Raw genomic sequence first — 18,883 nt, 5'->3', positions numbered from 1 at the left:
AGTGAAATGACAAAGCTGCCACTATAGTGGAAAACCAATCCACTGTGTATTCTCAACATGGGAACATACTCTATGTAAGAGGGCTCTAAGGTTCTAAAGAGTGGGAAATAAAAAAAAAAAATAATAAAAAGTAAGCAACTGACAAGGTTTTGTTGATTGTCAAGAATTTGAGGCTTTTAAGAAAAAAATGAGCTCATGCCAATGCCGACTAAGGAGAAGGAAACATAGGGCCACAAGACACAAAGCTGAATGGCTGGTGACTGACCGGTGCTGAATCAACTACCCTCCTGCCCAAACACACATCAAGTGATCATTACCTATTGCATTTCACTTTATAACTTCCAGTTATATACAGTCTATCAAGGAGGGATTTTTGATGATTTGGGGGAAGAAAATTACCCCAATAACACAGAAGCAGTAAAAGCTCCCCATGTCCTGGCCCAGGGACAATCAGACTCAATGCACTTGGCCCAATATCCCCACAATTTATGGTTCTGTTCAGTGAGGTCTACTGCACCCATGATGCTACGCTTACCATATCCATTAGATGGCTGTCAGACATCTACCATCTCAGCCGACACTCCCTTACTAGCACTCGTCCGGCCAGGCATGCCTGTGTTCTCTATGAGAAAACCACCAGTTGACATGTCAGCCGACTGCCTATCTCCGGGAGTCCCGATATTGGACACATGGAGATTAACATCTCTCTCCACCATTCGGCAAGCACACCCTTATACAGACCGTTGGCCGAACCCATCAATATCAGGAGACTCCAGCATCATTAGTGTGATGGGTATGGTTCCAATAGTACAGGGGTCTCAAACATGCGGCCCCTCAGGCAGGCATCTGCGGCCCGCGGTGCACCACATGTCCAATCCCTGAGACAGGGGGAAGGCGCGCATTCAGGAGCGTGCGATGGCTGTTCAGTGTGCACAAGACCTGGGATGAGGTCACAGGAGGGGGAGGAGTCAGGGGTCACATGATCAGGAGCCTCCATGTATGGCTATGCAGGACTCTGCTGTGCTGGTTGTCATGGTGCTGGATGAGGGGAAGTTTATGTGTGGGATCAGCAGGGGTCTACAGGGTGGATGTAGGAGTGCCGTGTGTGTATGAGGTGTGTGGAGCTGTATGTGTGTGTATGAAGTGTACTGAGCGGGATCGTGTGTGTACAAGGTGTACGGAGCGGAGCCACGTGTGTACGGGGTGTATGGAGCGGAGCCACGTGTGTATGGAGCGGACCCGCGTGAGTACAAGGTGAGCGGAGCAGAGCAGTGTGTGTACGAGGTGTATGGAGTGGAGCCGTGTGTGTATTAAGTCTGAAAGGAATGCGGCCCCCCCAGCTCAAATTTTTTTTTATGTGCGGCCCATTTACTCTGCCGAGTTTGAGACCCCTGCTATAGTGGAACCCGCCTTTCATCTCATGGTGCATGAACCATGGCGTGAAGTAGGATACGTACCTTCTCCCGGACTAGCAGTGTGATTGCTGGGGTTCCATTAGCATTCTCATTGCCTTTTGTGTTTGCAATCTGCTTTAGAAATTCCACTTTTTTCTTGCTGGCCATGAAGATAATTTTCTCGTCGCAGAAAACCATTATCATGTCTGTTAATTCATAGCCAAAAAGCCAGGTCTAACAAAGGCAGAAAAAAAAAAAAAAACACTCAAAACTTTAGATCATGCTGCAAAAATTGGTTACCTGTGTTCCCCAATGAAGCTATAAAGAAACACAGACATTGTGTGAAGTGCCCCTCACCTGCAGGGCGGTGGACTTGGCGTACACGATCTCCTCGTCCACTCCCACTGACACCACGATGGCATCCACATTAGAGAAGTCATCTTCGCCTTTCTGAAAAATAAAATTAACATCAGCAATAGGGACAAAAGACCTACTGGGAATGAAGATTACACATGGATGCCTCAGATAGTCATTTACACTCAGTCACTGCCAGAAGCCACATGCTCCTGGGGGCAGTGTCAGTATTAGCATGGCAACTCATCACAGGCAATGCCAGACAATATTAGGCATGGAGACCATACACAGTGCACCTTGGCTTGGTCGGACTAGAACTCATGGCCGCAGCGCTGCAGGACACTTGAGCTAACCACTAGGCCACCGGGCAGTCCTGCAGATCTGTCTGCACAACCTCAAGGAAACGATTGAAAGGTTTAGGCAGGAGCTACATGGCAACTCTGGCTGCGGCACAGGACGGGCGACCCAATATCACTGTATGCCGCTGCTACATTGCTACAGCTTCATTGTACCCGTCACCTGCATTATGCAGTGGCATCAAGCCATGTGTGGCACCAACTTTACGAGCTCGGTTTTTTCTGGAATATTAAAAAGCCTAATGACATCTATGGAAATAAATGGGAGGAACGTCTTATGGGAAGAAATAGGAGGGAAAAATTACTAAGAAAACAAGAAGTTCCACGCATAACAGTGCAGCTTGGGAAGCAGGAAACAGTAAGTGCATGGCACAGTGTACCAGCCTGCACACACTAGGGTGCTCACAGAATCACTGCTGCTAGTGAGCGGAGGTACTGGACGGGCCAAGTGCCACCCTACAGAGGGTGCCCACCACCCCACATCACATAGGGTGCCATCCTACCCAGAGCGTGCCCACGGAATCACTGCTGCTAGTGAGCGGAGGTACCGGAGGGGCCACAGTGCCATCCCACACCACAGAGGGTGCCCACGAAATCACTGCTGCTAGTGAGCAGAGGTACCAGACGGGCCACAGTGCCATCCCACACCACAGAGGGTGCCCACGGAATCACTGCTGCTAGTGAGCGGAGGGGCCACAGTGCCATCCCACACCACAGAGGGTGCCATCCTACCCAGAGGGTGCCCACGGAATCACTGCTGCTAGTGAGCGGAGGTACCGGACGGGCCACAGTGCCATCCCACACCACAGAGGGTGCCATCCTACCCAGAGGGTGCCAAAGGAATCACTGCTGCCAGTGAGCGGAGGGGCCACAGTGCCATCCCACACCACAGAGGGTGCCATCCTACCCAGAGGGTGTCCACGGTATCACTGCTGCTAGTGAGCAGAGGTACCAGACAGGCCACAGTGCCATCCCACACCACAGAGGGTGCCATCCTACCCAGAGGGTGTCCACGGTATCACTGCTGCTAGTGAGCAGAGGTAGCAGAGGGGCCACAGTGCCATCCCACACCAGAGGCTGCCATCCTACCCAGAGGGTGCCCACGGAATCACTGCTGCTAGTGAGCAGAGGTACCAGACGGGCCACAGTGCCATCCCACACCACAGAGGGTGCCCACGGAATCACTGCTGCTAGTGAGCGGAGGTACCGGAGGGGCCACAGTGCAATCCCACACCACAGAGGGTGCCATCCTACCCAGAGGGTGCCCACGGAGTCACTGCTGCTAGTGAGCGGAGGTACCGGACTGGCCACAGTGCCATCCCACACCACAGAGGGTGCCATCCTACACAGAGCATGCCCACGGAATCACTGCTGCTAGTGAGCAGAGGTACCAGACGGGCCACAGTGCAATCCCACACCACAGAGGGTGCCATCCTACCCAGAGGGTGCCCACGGAATCACTGCTGCTAGTGAGCAGAGGGGCCACACTGCCATCCCACACCACAGAGGGTGCCATCCTACACAGTGCGTGCCCACGGAATCACTGCTGCTAGTGAGCAGAGGTACCAGACGGGCCACAGTGCCATCCCACACCACAGAGGGTGCCATCCTACACAGAGCATGCCCATGGAATCACTGCTGCTAGTGAGCAGAGGTACCAGACGGGCCACAGTGCCATCCCACACCACAGAGGGTGCCCACGGAATCACTGCTGCTCGTGAGCGGAGGTTCCGGAGGGGCAACAGTGCAACCCCACACCACAGAGGGTGCCATCCTACCCAGAGGGTGCCCACGGAATCACTGCTGCTAGTGAGCAGAGGTAGCGGAGGGGCCATAGTGCCATCCCACATCACAGAGGGTGCCATCCTACACAGTGCGTGCCCACGGAATCACTGCTGCTAGTGAGCAGAGGTACCAGACGGGCCACAGTGCCATCCCACACCACAGAGGGTGCCCACGGTATCACTGCTGCTAGTGAGCAGAGGTAGCGGAGGGGCCACAGTGCCATCCCACACCACAGAGGGTGCCCATGGTATCACTGCTGCTAGTGAGCGGAGATACCGGAGGGGCCACAGTGCCATCCCACACCACAGAGGGTGCCATCCTACCCAGAGGGTGCCCACGGTATCACTGCTGCTAGTGAGCGGAGGTACCGGAGGGGCCACAGTGCCATCCCACACCACAGAGGGTGCCATCCTACTCAGAGGGTGCCCACGGAATCACTGCTGCTAGAGAGCGGAGGTACCGGACGGGCCACAGTGCCATCCTACTCAGAGGGTGCCCACGGAATCACTGCTGCTAGTGAGCGGAGGTACCGGAGGGGCCACAGTGCCATCCCACACCACAGAGGGTGCCATCCTACTCAGAGGGTGCCCACGGAATCACTGCTGCTAGTGAGCAGAGGTACCGGAGGGGCCACAGTGCCATCCCACACCACAGAGGGTGCCATCCTACTCAGAGGGTGCCCACGGAATCACTGCTGCTAGTGAGCGGAGGTACCGGACGGGCCACAGTGCCATCCCACACCACAGAGGGTGCCATCCTACCCAGACGGTGCCCACGGAATCACTGCTGCTAGTGAGCGGAGGTACCGGAGGGGCCACAGTGCCATCCCACACCACAGAGGGTGCCATCCTACTCAGAGGGTGCCCACGGAATCACTGCTGCTAGTGAGCAGAGGTACCGGAGGGGCCACAGTGCCATCCCACACCACAGAGGGTGCCATCCTACTCAGAGGGTGCCCACGGAATCACTGCTGCTAGTGAGCGGAGGTACCGGACGGGCCACAGTGCCATCCCACACCACAGAGGGTGCCATCCTACCCAGACGGTGCCCACGGAATCACTGCTGCTAGTGAGCGGAGGTACCGGAGGGGCCACAGTGCCATCCCACACCACAGAGGGTGCCATCCTACTCAGAGGGTGCCCACGGAATCACTGCTGCTAGTGAGCGGAGGTACCGGACGGGCCACAGTGCCATCCCACACCACAGAGGGTGCCATCCTACCCAGAGGGTGCCCACGGAATCACTGCTGCTAGTGAGCGGAGGTACCGGAGGGGCCACAGTGCCATCCCACACCACAGAGGGTGCCATCCTACTCAGAGGGTGCGCACGGAATCACTGCTGCTAGTGAGCGGAGGTACCGGACGGGCCACAGTGCCATCCCACACCACAGAGGGTGCCATCCTACCCAGAGGGTGCCCACGGAATCAATGCTGCTAGTGAGCGGAGGTACCGGACGGGCCACAGTGCCATCCCACACCACAGAGGGTGCCATCCTACCCAGACGGTGCCCACGGAATCACTGCTGCTAGTGAGCGGAGGTACCGGAGGGGCCACAGTGCCATCCCACACCACAGAGGGTGCCATCCTACCCAGAGGGTGCCCACGGAATCACTGCTGCTAGTGAGCGGAGGTACCGGAGGGGCCACAGTGCCATCCCACACCACAGAGGGTGCTATCCTACCCAGAGGGTGCCCACGGAATCACTGCTGCTAGTGAGCGGAGGTACCGGAGGGGCCACAGTGCCATCCCACACCACAGAGGGTGTCATCCTACTCAGAGGGTGCCCACGGAATCACTGCTGCTAGTGAGCGGAGGTACCGGACGGGCCACAGTGCCATCCCACACCACAGAGGGTGCCATCCTACCCAGACGGTGCCCACGGAATCACTGCTGCTAGTGAGCGGAGGTACCGGAGGGGCCACAGTGCCATCCCACACCACAGAGGGTGCCATCCTACTCAGAGGGTGCCCACGGAATCACTGCTGCTAGTGAGCGGAGGTACCGGAGGGGCCAGAGTGCCATCCTACATAGAGTGCACACCACAGAGAGTGCCCAGCACCATACGAGGCCGGCCCTGGCATATGTGAGCAGATAATGACTATCGGGACATATGGGAACTTTATTAACCCCTTACTGGTAGGCAGGCCACCTCCTCTAGGGGCCTCAGCCCGGGGCTGGGGTATATATAATGTATACCCGGGCAGAGGGCCGCACACGTGACCCGGCAGGTGATAGCACGCAGTGATGGAGGACCGGGCAGAGCAGGGACCGGAGCCACCCACCAGCCCGCCGCCATTCATCACCTTCCAATTGCCGTACAGACGCTTAATTCGCCGGTAATAGGCCTCCTTATCCAGGGTGACCGCCATCCTCGTCCTGTGCCCCCTCCCGGAGCAGGCCGGGCTTCCCGCGTGTCTTTCCTAATCTCCTGGCCGGGGAAGCTGGCAGTCCGTTGGGGAGGGTTCCGGGAAACACCGCGGGCTGGATGATGGCCTGCGCGGGCTTCTAGCTCCAAAAGCACAAACGATGGCACGTAGAGCGGGAAATCCCGAGCTGCCAGAGGGAACCAGGGGGCGGAGAGAAAAGACCGATTTAGGCGGAGAGCAGCGTCCACAGCGCCCCCTGCCGCCGGATATGCGCATCTACTGACTCCTGTGTAAATCTCAGCGGAGAATGACCGGAGATATCACCGGACGTTGCACCGAGGCCTCCCCGGTTCTATCCGTCGGTCATTTAGGATTAGAAAATATACAGCACGAGATCTACGAATCCTGCTGTAAAGTGGAGCAGGTTCCGTAACCAATCAGCTCACGTCTTTCATCTTCAGCGCGCCTAAGTAAGACGAGAGCTGTAATCTGATTGGTTGCTGCAGACATCTTCCTCACGTATGTTACTCACTAGTTTTGCCGGAATTACAGAAACATGGCTGCTGTCTATTCCAGTGTCTCACACCTGGCCAGAAGTCTGGTTAGAGACCGCTGCCCAGCCAGTGAGTGGAGCTGAGCTGCCATAGCAGGTGTGACACTTTTTTTCTGACAGTATGTAACTATGTTTTCCTTTTTATGGTCAACCCCTTTAAATCTCTCATAGAGACTCCAAAAAAAAAATGGAAACGTGTGGTCACTGTGTGAAATATCAGAGCGCCATACACTAAATAGCCAATGCCCACTGAACTTGGCTCTCTAATATGCCTTCTTAGGCCGGAGTCACAATACCGTATAACACGGCCAAGTGCTATGGGATAAAACATCGGACAGCACTCGGCCCAGTGTTACTCTATGGGGCAGCTCAGGTCTGCCGTTATTTTCTCATGCTGACTCAGCATGAGAGATCAGTCGCAGGGAGACTCGGCTCATTCGCAGCCATACAAGTCTATGGGTGCGAGTGACATATCGCACTGCACTCTGATATCACTGGAGTGCAATGCGTTTCACGCCGACCGCAGAGATGGAGAAATTACTTTCTCTGTCTAGTCCACATCAGTGCTCCATTCCTGGCAGGCAAGAGGATCGGAACACAGAGCATTGACACTCGGCTCCCGGCCGCAGCTGAGAAGGAGCCGAGGGTCATTAGCATATCTCATCGGATACTTTACGCTGGTGTGACTCTGGAATTACATTCCATAGCGTACATAGCGTGGATATCTGAGGTGTAGGGTGTCTGTAAGGCTATGTGCGCATCTCGCGGCCATGGGACACTCGGTATTAGGCCTCATACACACTTGCAAGAGACTCGCACGAGAATCGTGCGAGTCTCTCCCATGAAAACCTGGCACTGCCGCCTGCACTCGGACCGGAGCGTGCGGCTACATGTATTTCTATGCAGCCGCACACTCCGGTCCCAGTGCCGGCAGCAGTGCCAGGTTTTCATGAGAGAGACTCGCACAAGAATCGTGCGAGTCTCGAGTCGCAAGTGAGTATGATCCCTTAAATGGACTACTGCGGACAAGGAGTATATGTTGGTTTATTATTTTTGATTGTTTGCAGGAGACGCGGGCATTGGGGATTAGGCGTTCGGTGAGTATTTTGTATGTGAATTTGTACAAAATTATGTAAACGTTTTGTTTTTCTTTTGCAATTGAACCATACCTCCCAACTTTTGAAGAAGGGAAAGAGGGACGAAGGCTGCAGCGCGCGCAGCAGCAAATTTTAGACAACCCCCCCTGACCACACCCATTTCACAACTAGTCACACCCATGTCTACGGCCAACCGCACCCATTTAGCATTGCTGATCACACTGATTGGTACTGAGGGCACAGTGGCTGGTAATGTGGGCACACTGACAGGTACTGAGGAAAAGAAAGAAAACAGAGAGAGAAAGAAAACAGAGAGAGAGAAAGAAAGAGGGGACAGAAAAAAGAACAGAGGGATAGCGAAAGAAAGAAAGAACAGAGAGAGAAGGGAAAGAAAGAACAGAGATAAAGGGAAAGAAAGAACAGAGCGAGACAGAAAGAAAGAAGTGAATAAAGAAAGAGAACAGAGAGAAAGAGGGGAAAGAAAAAGAAAACAGAGAGAGAGAGAGAAAAAAGAGATTAGAGAGAGAAAGAAAGAACAGAGAGAGAGAAAGAAAAAGAGAGGGAACGAAAGAACAGAGAGAGAACAGAGAAAGAAAGAAAGAAACAGCAAGAAACAAATAAATAAAGATTCTATAAAGATACTATAGCAGCCCAGCTCCCATTGTAATGCCCACCTGAGCCTCTCGGTGCAGGACATATCATGATCCGCTCACATAGGCGGCATCCCCGATTCCAAGGCAATCCCGCTGTCCGCGCTGTCGGAGGAGGACATAGTGATGGATCTGAAGCATTCCCTGAAGTGCCTCCATGGTTCCGTCACAATCTCCTCATGAAATTACCTAATTTCCGGTCAGCTTCCAGCACATAACTTCCAGTGGAACATCATGTGCAAGTTTTAAAGTGGTCCTCAGGGCTCCGTCGTATACTCCTGTGTCCGTGGGAAAAGCCCGCTTTGTATGCCTCGAACACACTTTGCTCCACTCCGTACATCCCGTAAACACATGGCTCCACTCCGTACACACGGCTCCGTACACCTCGTACACGCGCGGCTCCGCTCCGTAGACCTCGTACACACGGCTCTGCTCTGTACACTTCGTATACACGTGGCTCTGCTCCGTACACCTCGTGCACACGCGGCTCCGTACACCTCATACACACGTGGCTCCGTACACACGCGGCTCCACTCCATACACCTCGTGCACACGCGGCTCCGCTCCTTACACCTCGTGCACACGCGGCTCCGCTCCTTACACCTCGTGCACACGCGGCTTCGCTCTGTACACCTCGTGCACACGCAGCTCCTCTCCGTACACCTCGTACACTCACGGCTCCGTACACCTCATACACACGGCTCTGCTCCGTACACCTCGTACACACGGCTCTGCTCCGTACACCTCGTACACACGGCTCTGCTCTGTACACCTCGTACACACGGCTCTGCTCTGTACACCTCGTACACACGGCTCTGCTCCGTACACCTCGTACACACACAGCTCCGTACCATACTCCTCGTACACACACGGCTCCGTACCGTACACTTCGTACACACACGGCTCCGTACCGTACACTTCGTACACACACAGCTCCGTACACGTCATACACACACGGCTCAGCTCCGTACCATGCACCTCGTACATATACAGCTCCGTACACCTCGCACACACGCGGCTCCGCTCCGTACACCTCGCACACACGCGGCTCCGCTCCGTACACCTCGCACACACGCGGCTCCGTTCTGTACACCAAGTACACACACGGCTCCGTACACCTCATACACACTGTAAAATAATGCATATCCTGTAAAATACTCAGGACTAGTTACCAGATAAAAATATAGTGGTTTATTTGGTTCTTCCATCAAAGAAAGGTTATTACAGAAAAACAGGTGAATAAAAATAAGTGAAAGAGAAATTGTCCATTAGATCATGTTCTGAGATCCCACATGGCAAAAGCAACATGTATTCTTCTTCTCTCCGAGATCCTGAATAGCAAATGGCTGCTGTGTCTCAGTTCGGCTTCTCACATCGCCGTCCAGCTGTTATGTCCTGTCATCTTGCGTCTGTCTCTCATGATGGTGAGGGAAGAAGACAGCACCCTCTACAGTTAGCCATGAATTATATACGTCTCCTAAAGCACGTGGTCTCTACATATATGGAGCTGTCTTTCTACCATGAGCCAAGCTTAAAAATAGCCTATGTCATGTAAGCTAAAGCATTCTACAGAACTGGGTCTTATAAGAAATTAACGGATTATTAATATTTAACAATTCCCCCTTTTGAGGGAGACAGACATTAATTGGAACCCTCAAATATAACGATCTTTTTTCTTCTTTTCTTCTTCTTTGACAAAATAATTTAATATCAATAATAATAATAATAATAATATTAGATTACCGTTATAAGTACTCAATGACATAATTGATGTGAATTCATGTTATGGTAAGCCGTGAACAATATTCATATAAAATATGTATAATTATACTTCCCTAAGTCTAAATTGAAGCATCTCAGGTCCAGTCATCATCATCTGATGTCATCTGGTCTTCATTTTGATGTCTTCTGTCTTCTTCTTGGTTCTTTTAAAAATACAGTTTTCTTATAGCATATAGATGTGTTGTGTATCAAATCAAAGTCCATAATTTCAAATGTTAATACGAAAACAAAGTCTATGCAGCTTTAATATCTGTGCAGTGTCAACTTTAAAAACCTGGGCTTACATTGGCTCGCCTTGGATATTCTGGAATCCTCCATCGGCACTGGTCTTTGAACAGGTGTGACGTCTTTGGTCAGCAAAGCAAGGGTTAAAATGACTCTTCCTTGCTAAACATAGCACCATAACCAGTCCTTGTCCTAATGCACAGGACATATGTCAGGGTTGTAGCTTCCTGACAATTACCTTCATTGTTCACCAGCTTTCATCGAAGCTTTTCAGGTGATTGAAAACCTCTGGAACTTGATAAGAACGTGATAACACCGTTCATCTCAGCATCATAGGATCATCGTCCTCTGGTTGTCAGGTTAGACACTTTAATTGTGACTGTCAGTGGTGGATACTGCACTTGTGACTGTCAGTGGTGGATACTGCACTTGTGACTGTCAGTGGTGGATACTGCATTTGTAATTAACACAGTCTATTACTCAGTAATCATAGCTTTGTTACCTTCTGGGACTTCTGGATCGCGGCATTCTTCTTCTTGCAACTGATAAAAATCAATGAAGTTTAGAAATGTGAAAAGTCTTTATTAACATAATTTCAGTATCTTGCTTGAAGTCTTCATTCCCTATTCTATACCAAATCTGGTAATTTCCTATCCTATAATATCACAGCGTACCATAGCAATCAGTAATATCCATATAATTATTATCAGAATTTGTACTGTATATGGATTTCAATATTTGAAATAATAAACCAATAATAAGTGATAATACATTATTATCCATTTTTTTCATGTGATAGAACATTTTTATGTCATAGGTGTAATTACCTTTTTCAACCCATAGGTGTCACTGTGTTTTATGTAACCAGTGTTTTCATCTTTATTAATAAGGAATATATTTATTATACTAATAATATGTAGGAATGTAAAGCCATGAACCAAAATAAGAATATATGAGTGAGCGAATGAATGAATAAAAGAATTGTTGCATATAACTCAGAAGTGAAACATTTTCTTAGTAATAGAACCATATAATTGCTATATTTAATGAAGCAATATTCTCAGCAGATATTACTTTACTAAATATTGGTGAAAGAATTAAAAATAATGAAAAATAAGAATGAAAAATAAGAATAAGAATAAGAATAAGGCCTTTATGTTGATGCAGAGTAGTTATGTCTTCAGTAACATATACCCTTAATATTTCCATGATCTGGATTATCTCATAATTGTCATACACTTGTGTTATCAAAATATTCAAATCATGCAACTTTGCATGTAATTCCTCTTAGTGAAAAGAAATGACTCTTTATAATACTTGTTATTATACCCAATACTTATACCATTGTACCTTATTAATATTTTTTCCTATTAAAATGTGTGAAGAAGAGGTATTAATCAAATGTGATGATGTAGTCAGGATAAAAAACATATTTTTCCCCCTTAATACCAAAAAATATTGTTCTATGAAATAATTCATTTATCAAAACCAAAATTAAAAATAATTAATGTATAAATTATGTGAATTTATACTTGCTTATACCATTATTTGTCTGAAGATGTGTAACCATCAAAATTAATTTGAATATCATAAAATTATCCTTTGGAAAAATTATTTTAAATGTAGTTTAAGATTAACACACTTGGACAGAGAAGGAAGGTCCACTATTCCCAGATGCAGCTGGTGAATACCAGGCTCTGTGCTGGTGCCTGTTTAAAAGAGCTAAAGCTGATAAGGAAAGAATAGATTTTCTTCCTAAACTATTTTCTATTTTGTTGTGCGATTGCACTTATCCACAATTAACTAAATCAAGAAATAATAATTACTATAGAAATATAGAAATATATGTTTGTATAGATAATATTTCATTATGTATCTTAATATTCTAATAATTTCCTAAAGATAAAAGCTTTGGGGTTTTTTTTTTTTTCTTTCTCTCATGCATTCAGGATCCTGAGGTCTCACAAACGTATCACATTACTCGCTCAGCAGCTGCTCATACACTCAGTCACTGTCACTCAGACTGTGTCACATATTAAGTTTAATACACGTATTTTAACCCAAATTATCCTAATTATCAATGCATTGTAAACTATTTCAATTTAGTCTCTTAATATTTCTTTGAATATTCCCCAAATACACATGACATAAATATATATATAGCTATACTTGACATTTAGGCCTGAAAAAAAAATTCCATTGCTTTGCAAAAGTTGAGACCCCCTTTAAAATTCTTTTCCTAAGGAACAGGGACATAGTATACTGGTATACTTGTATTATTAGAACAAGGTTCAAATTCCCCTGCTGTGGTTGTCATTCAAACCATGCAGTAAAAAAACACACACCCAGAACATTTTAAAAAGCAATTGGTTATTTCCTTTTAAGGGTTAGATATATAAAATCATGCAATTATTGCAACATCCTGTGTAAATAAAGGCATAAATCCTTGGAAGAGAATTTTTCTCGATTAAGTCCTGCTTTGAAATGAAAATTCTAAGGAAACATAAAAAATAAGGTTAATATCATATAATTCTAAATATTATTACTGATGTAGATTTTAATTTTCATTAAAAAATACAGTTCTACTATTTCTACTTCTACAAACACTCTATATATATACTGTATGACTATGTATATATCCACAAACCATAAAACTACAGGATTATACTCTATAAAATAATTACATATAACTCACTAATTGTATAACACTGTTACACAATATATATATTACTTTTTCTAACCAATTCCTACACCCATACTTATTTCTCTGCAAAAAATATCCTGAAAGGTTCTTGCCATTTTAAAGCTAATAGATTCTTGGAGCAGAGTATTCAGTTTACAGGCCATGATGTCACTCACCACCTGTTTCTGTCTGTTAAATTCGGCCATCTTTGTTACAGAAAGAAAATCAGAACTCATCATTTTTCTTAATTCAATTTGTGTCTTTTCGGTGTTCTTTTGCATCATTCCATATGGTTTATAACAAACATGTGATTTTCTTTTTCTTTCTTCGTAGATTTGATTTTGGGGAAAACTCATTTTAGAAGGTTTTGCTAATACTGGCTTCTGATAAGATTTTACTCTGCCTGTCTTTACAAAATTAGCACAATTTACTTTCCTCTCACGATTCTCGTGTTTTCTGGCAAACTCAAGGGATTGCGCACATTCAAACAAGGAATCTTTTTGTGACGCAATAACACGAGATGCAGGATTTAGAAACCAAAATTTGCTTACAAAACTCCTTATGAGGGACGGTGTTTTGACATTCTCACTCAGCATTCTATACAAACGTTCATATATGGACATGAACGTAAAAATACATTCCTTCCGACCAATCCTTAATTTTTGAAGAATATCAATATCTGGATGATTTTCATTTGATGAACAAAAAATGAGAATTTTTAATCTGTCCTTATCAGTTAAATTCTCATGTGTCTCACCAGATAACTTTAAAGACAATCTCCTAGCAAAATTTACAGGGATCCACATTTTGAACAACTGATTCTTCTCCTCGTTAGATAAATCAAAGTTATCAGTACAACTTTCAAAGATCTCAGAGTTTCTATAAACATCTATTTTGTTGTCATAAGCAGGAATTATTTGGCATATTTTTATCAAATTCTTCCTCACGCTACTTCGGATTTGGGCCTGTGAGTCTTCTATTTTTAGTGGTACGTCTTTCCCTTGTACGTCCTCTACGTCAGTTCTGAAGTCTCCTCCTACTTCTCCATCTTGTTCCACGTCTGCAAGGTCACCTTCAATGACTGCTACTTGTAACTGTTTCTCCACATTACAGTGAATCTCGGGAATATCACTATCCTCTACACAATCATTTTTAGATTTCTCTGACACAGATCTATGAAATATATCTACCATCTGTAGAATATTTTTTAATCTCTCTCTTTCTCTATTGAAAAACTTAGAATCTAACCTCTGATTCTCGAGTTCACACTCGGCATATAAACTTAACCATAAAACTTCTGAATTAGAATTGTCTACAGACTTAAATTTCAATTTACTCTGCTTAGCAAGACAATTAATGACATCCATTTTATCTTACCTTGAAATGTCTCAGCTTGTTCCCTTTGATGGACAACGCTGGGTTCCTGTCTTCACACGTCTGGCTTAGGTCTGGTACTTTTGGCACTTGTAGTACTTCTCAATCTATCTGGTACTTCTTACTTCTAGGTTCTATGTGATTCTTGTAAGTAGTGGAATTCCCGATAACTTGCACATATGATTTGACGTTAGCAAAGTCCAATCCCCCGTGTGTGCAAGTTGAGGGAAATCCGCAAAAAAGTACAAAAATTCAGATCTGGCTGGCTCTCCAATGTAAAATAATGCATATCCTGTAAAATACTCAGGACTAGTTACCAGATAAAAATATAGTGGTTTATTTGGTTCTTCCATCAAAGAAAGGTTATTACAGAAAAACAGGTGAATAAAAATAAGTGAAAGAGAAATTGTCCATTAGATCATGTTCTGAGATCCCACATGGCAAAAGCAACATGTATTCTTCTTCTCTCCGAGATCCTGAATAGCAAATGGCTGCTGTGTCTCAGTTCGGCTTCTCACATCGCCGTCCAGCTGTTATGTCCTGTCATCTTGCGTCTGTCTCTCATGATGGTGAGGGAAGAAGACAGCACCCTCTACAGTTAGCCATGAATTATATACGTCTCCTAAAGCACGTGGTCTCTACATATATGGAGCTGTCTTTCTACCATGAGCCAAGCTTAAAAATAGCCTATGTCATGTAAGCTAAAGCATTCTACAGAACTGGGTCTTATAAGAAATTAACGGATTATTAATATTTAACACACACGCAGCTCTGCTCCATACCCCTCATACATACACGGCTCCGCTCTGCTCACCTTGTACACACAGGGCTCCGCTCTGTACACCAAGTACACACACGGCTCCGTACACGCGCAGCTCTGCTCCGTACACCTCATACATACACAGCTCCGCTCTGTACACCAAGTACACACGCGGCTCAGCTCCATACACCTCATACACGCGCGGCTCCGCTCCGTATACCTCATACACACACGGCTTCACTCCGTACACCTCGTACACACACAGCTCCGTACACCTCGTACACACGCGGCTCCGCTCCGTACACCTCATACACGCGCGGCTCCGCTCCGTATACCTCGTACACACACAGCTCCGCTCCGCACACCTCATACACACACGGCTCCACTCCGTACACCTCGTACACACACAGCTCTGCTATATCCACACTGTAAACCCCTCCTGAGCCCACACACAAACTTTACCTCATCCAGCACCATGACAACCAGCACAGCAGAGTCCTGCAGACAGACACGGAGGCTCCTGATCATGTGACCCCTGACTCCTCCCCTCCTGTGACCTCATCACAGGTCCTGTCCGCACAGCCACAGAACAACCAAGGACATCATTGCAGGCTGTCGTCCCAGAGAGCAACCGTGAGGAAGAGGTTGGTGTATGGGGGGCGTGGCGGCTCAGTGCAATGCGGGAAAAATAGCGTTGACGCGGGTGGGAGGGGTTAAAAACGGGACTGTCCAGCGGGAATCGGGACGGTTGGGAGCTATGTTGGCTCATGCGGTCTCTGTTATATGTGACCAAAGACGTAGCCGGATGGGAGTAGTAGTCCCATCAGACGACGTCTAAGTATAATTACTAAGGGCTGTTTGTCACATGGGTACACACAGACGGACGCAAACAGTAAGGCCAAGATCACACATGCGAGGAATACGGCCGAGTCTCGCATGTTAATACCCGGCACTGCCGCCGGCACTCTGATCGGAGTGTGCGGCTGCATAGCAATAGATGGAAACACACGCTCCACTCCTGAGTGTCGGGTATTAACATGCGAGACTCGGCCGTATTCCTCGCATGTGTGATCCCGGCCTACTGTAACAGACAGACGCAGACAGACACGCACATATTCTCCACCCACACACTCTTCTGATATCACTTCCTTTGACAATTCCCAGCATTTTTGGCAACAAATCTGCAGCAAATAAGCAGTAAATACGCAGCAAAGACGCAAACCTTTTTACACCTTTGTTTTTGCTGCAGATTTGAAAGACTCAATTGAAGTCAAATATTCAGAATTGAGAGTCCTCAGTGGTTGATACCTTTTAATGGCTAACTGAGAAGATGGTAACACATTGCAAGCTTTCGAGACTACTCAGGTCTCTTCATCAGGCATAGACTAATACAAAATCTGAAGAATCACATATTTATACACAACACAGCACAGAAATAACACAATAGAATTCTGTTTTGTGCCTAAATATGTGATTCTTCAGATGTCATATTAGACTCTCAATTCTAAATATTTTTCTATCTACTGGCTAACACAGTACAAAGATATATTTTCCAGTATCGATTGAAGTTAATGAGTCAAAAACGCTGCAAAAACTCGTGTCCTAGTAGAGTATTTTCGAAGTGTTCTAAAAAAAAATGTTCGCATCCCCATGGCTACATGGCTGTTTGACAGCGGCAACACATGCAGGAATTGCAGTTGCGGCGTCTCGAACGGTTTTTTCATGCACGCTGAAAATGCTCGTTTAGAACACGAGTGTGCTTGCTCATCACTAGTGCAGATGTGAAGCTGCGGTGATGTCATCCTCTTTACTGCTGGTAACTGAGGCTGCGTTCCCAGCAGGCCCCTGAACTGCGGTGACTTCACCGGTAGCACCGTGAGAAAAAGTCTCACAGTTCGTTCACCACAGTTTATCAGGAGAAAAACTCCATGAAATCTCTGCCCTCTGTGCATCTAAAGACGCTGCTGAACTGTGCAGTTTTGGTGTTTTTTTTTTTCCTCTACAGGCTTCTATGTGATGTAAAAAAAAAACTCGCTGTTGCAGTTTTAAGCGGAGAATCAAAGCTTTTCTATACAATTGAAAAAGCATTAAAAACACAAATTCACATCTGCACCAAAAACGCATTGAATATTGGGGAAATACGCATAAAAGAAACGCAGCAAACACCCAATAATCATAGAAGATTGTTATTGCGTCATCTGGTGCAGACACCTGCAGGAAAAACGTAGCATTTACGCTATGTGTGAACACGGCCTCAGCATTATTATTATTTATTATAGCGCCATTTATTCCATGGCGCTTTACATGTGAGGAGGGGTATACATAATACATACAAGTACAGTAATCTTAATACAAGTCACGACTGGTACATGATGAGAGAGGACCCTGCCCGTGAGGGCTCACAATCTACAAGGGATGGGTGAGGATACAGTAGGCGAGGGCAGAGCTGGTCGTGCAGCGGTTTGGTGGATCGGTGGTTACTGCAGGTTGTAGGCTTGTCGGAAGAGGTAGGTCTTCTGGTTCTTTTTGAAGGTTTCCATGGTAGGCGAGAGTCTGATATGTTGTGGTAGAGAGTTCCAGCGTAGGGGGGGATGAGCGGGAGAAGTCTTGTATGCGATTGTGGGAAGAGGAGATAAGAGGGGAGTACAGAAGGAGATCTTGTGAGGATCGGAGGTTTCGTGCAGGTAAGTACCGGGAGACGAGGTCACAGATGTATGGAGGACTCAGGTTGTGGATGGCTTTGTATGTCATAGTTAGGGCTCATACTCACTTGTGAGAAACTCGCACGACTCTCGTGCTATCTCTCGCATGAAAACCTGGCACTGCTGCTGGCACTGGGACCGGAACGTGCGGCTGCATAGAAATACATGTAGCCGCACGCTCCGGTCTGAGTGCCGGCGGCAGTGCCAAGTTTTCATGCAAGAGATTCGCACGACAATCGTGCGAGTCTCTCGCAAGTGAGTATGAGCCCTTAGGGTTTTGAACTGTAGTTTTTGGGTAATGGGGAGCCAGTGTAGGGATTGACAGAGGGGAGAGGCCGGGGAATAGTGGGGGGGACAGGTGGATTAGTCGGGCAGCAGAGTTTAGAATAGATTGGAGGGGTGCGAGAGTGTTAGAGGGGAGGCCACAGAGTAGGAGGTTGCAGTAGTTAAGGCGGGAGATGATGAGGGCATGGACTAGGGTTTTTGCAGATTCTTGGTTGAGGAATGTACAGATCCGTGAAATATTTTTGAGTTGAGCTACGAAGCGTTACATTTTTATAACATTTTTTATGGGTTTATTAGAGGAAAAATATCCATGACATCATTTTTTTACACCATTTACCGATCCTCGTAAAAATAATCTGATCGCTGTGTTTTGCTAGGCGTTACGACTACCGAGACACCAAATATGTTCATGTTATTTATTCATTTGTGATGTTTATTTTCTAAAAAGGTGCATTAAAAATTACATTATTGTTTTTCATTTTTTTGGGAATTTCATAGGAAGAATAAATATCTCTTA

General features: G+C 46.9%; 1 protein-coding gene, 1 long non-coding RNA gene and 1 other non-coding gene across 4 annotated transcripts in view; 1 reads left to right on the top strand and 2 right to left on the bottom strand.

The window, feature by feature from the left end:
- Positions 1-6,452, bottom strand: part of SUPT16H (SPT16 homolog, facilitates chromatin remodeling subunit) — a 35,239-nt gene extending 28,787 nt beyond the window's left edge. Inside the window, exons 1-3 of one of the 2 annotated variants that reach the window (XM_073575489.1) lie at positions 6,193-6,452; positions 1,752-1,844; positions 1,458-1,628 (exon numbers count right to left, since the gene is read on the bottom strand). In XM_073575489.1, coding sequence (XP_073431590.1) covers positions 1,458-1,628; positions 1,752-1,844; positions 6,193-6,258 — 330 coding nt within the window. In that variant the 5' untranslated portion in view covers positions 6,259-6,452. Of the gene's footprint in view, positions 1-1,457; positions 1,629-1,751; positions 1,845-4,650; positions 4,738-6,192 lie in introns of those variants that run through there. The other variant, XM_073575488.1, reaches the window with a different exon arrangement.
- LOC141089260 (small nucleolar RNA U6-53/MBII-28) lies at positions 1,911-2,003 on the bottom strand. The gene has a single exon (XR_012232226.1). It is a non-coding gene; the product is annotated as a small nucleolar RNA U6-53/MBII-28 (small nucleolar RNA).
- Positions 6,453-6,735: 283 nt separating the features above from the next.
- LOC141089166 (uncharacterized) overlaps positions 6,736-18,883 on the top strand; it is an 83,444-nt gene continuing 71,296 nt past the window's right edge. Inside the window, exon 1 of the long non-coding RNA XR_012232198.1 lies at positions 6,736-6,905. This is a non-coding gene — a long non-coding RNA (uncharacterized lncRNA). The remainder of the gene's footprint in view (positions 6,906-18,883) is intronic.

The sequence above is a fragment of the Dendrobates tinctorius genome, unplaced genomic scaffold (assembly GCF_039654945.1).
Source record: "Dendrobates tinctorius isolate UK_male_01 unplaced genomic scaffold, ASM3965494v1 ptg000044l, whole genome shotgun sequence".
In the NCBI taxonomy this organism is placed as follows: Eukaryota; Metazoa; Chordata; class Amphibia; order Anura; family Dendrobatidae; genus Dendrobates; species Dendrobates tinctorius.
This window is presented reverse-complemented; position numbering and strand designations above follow the sequence as displayed.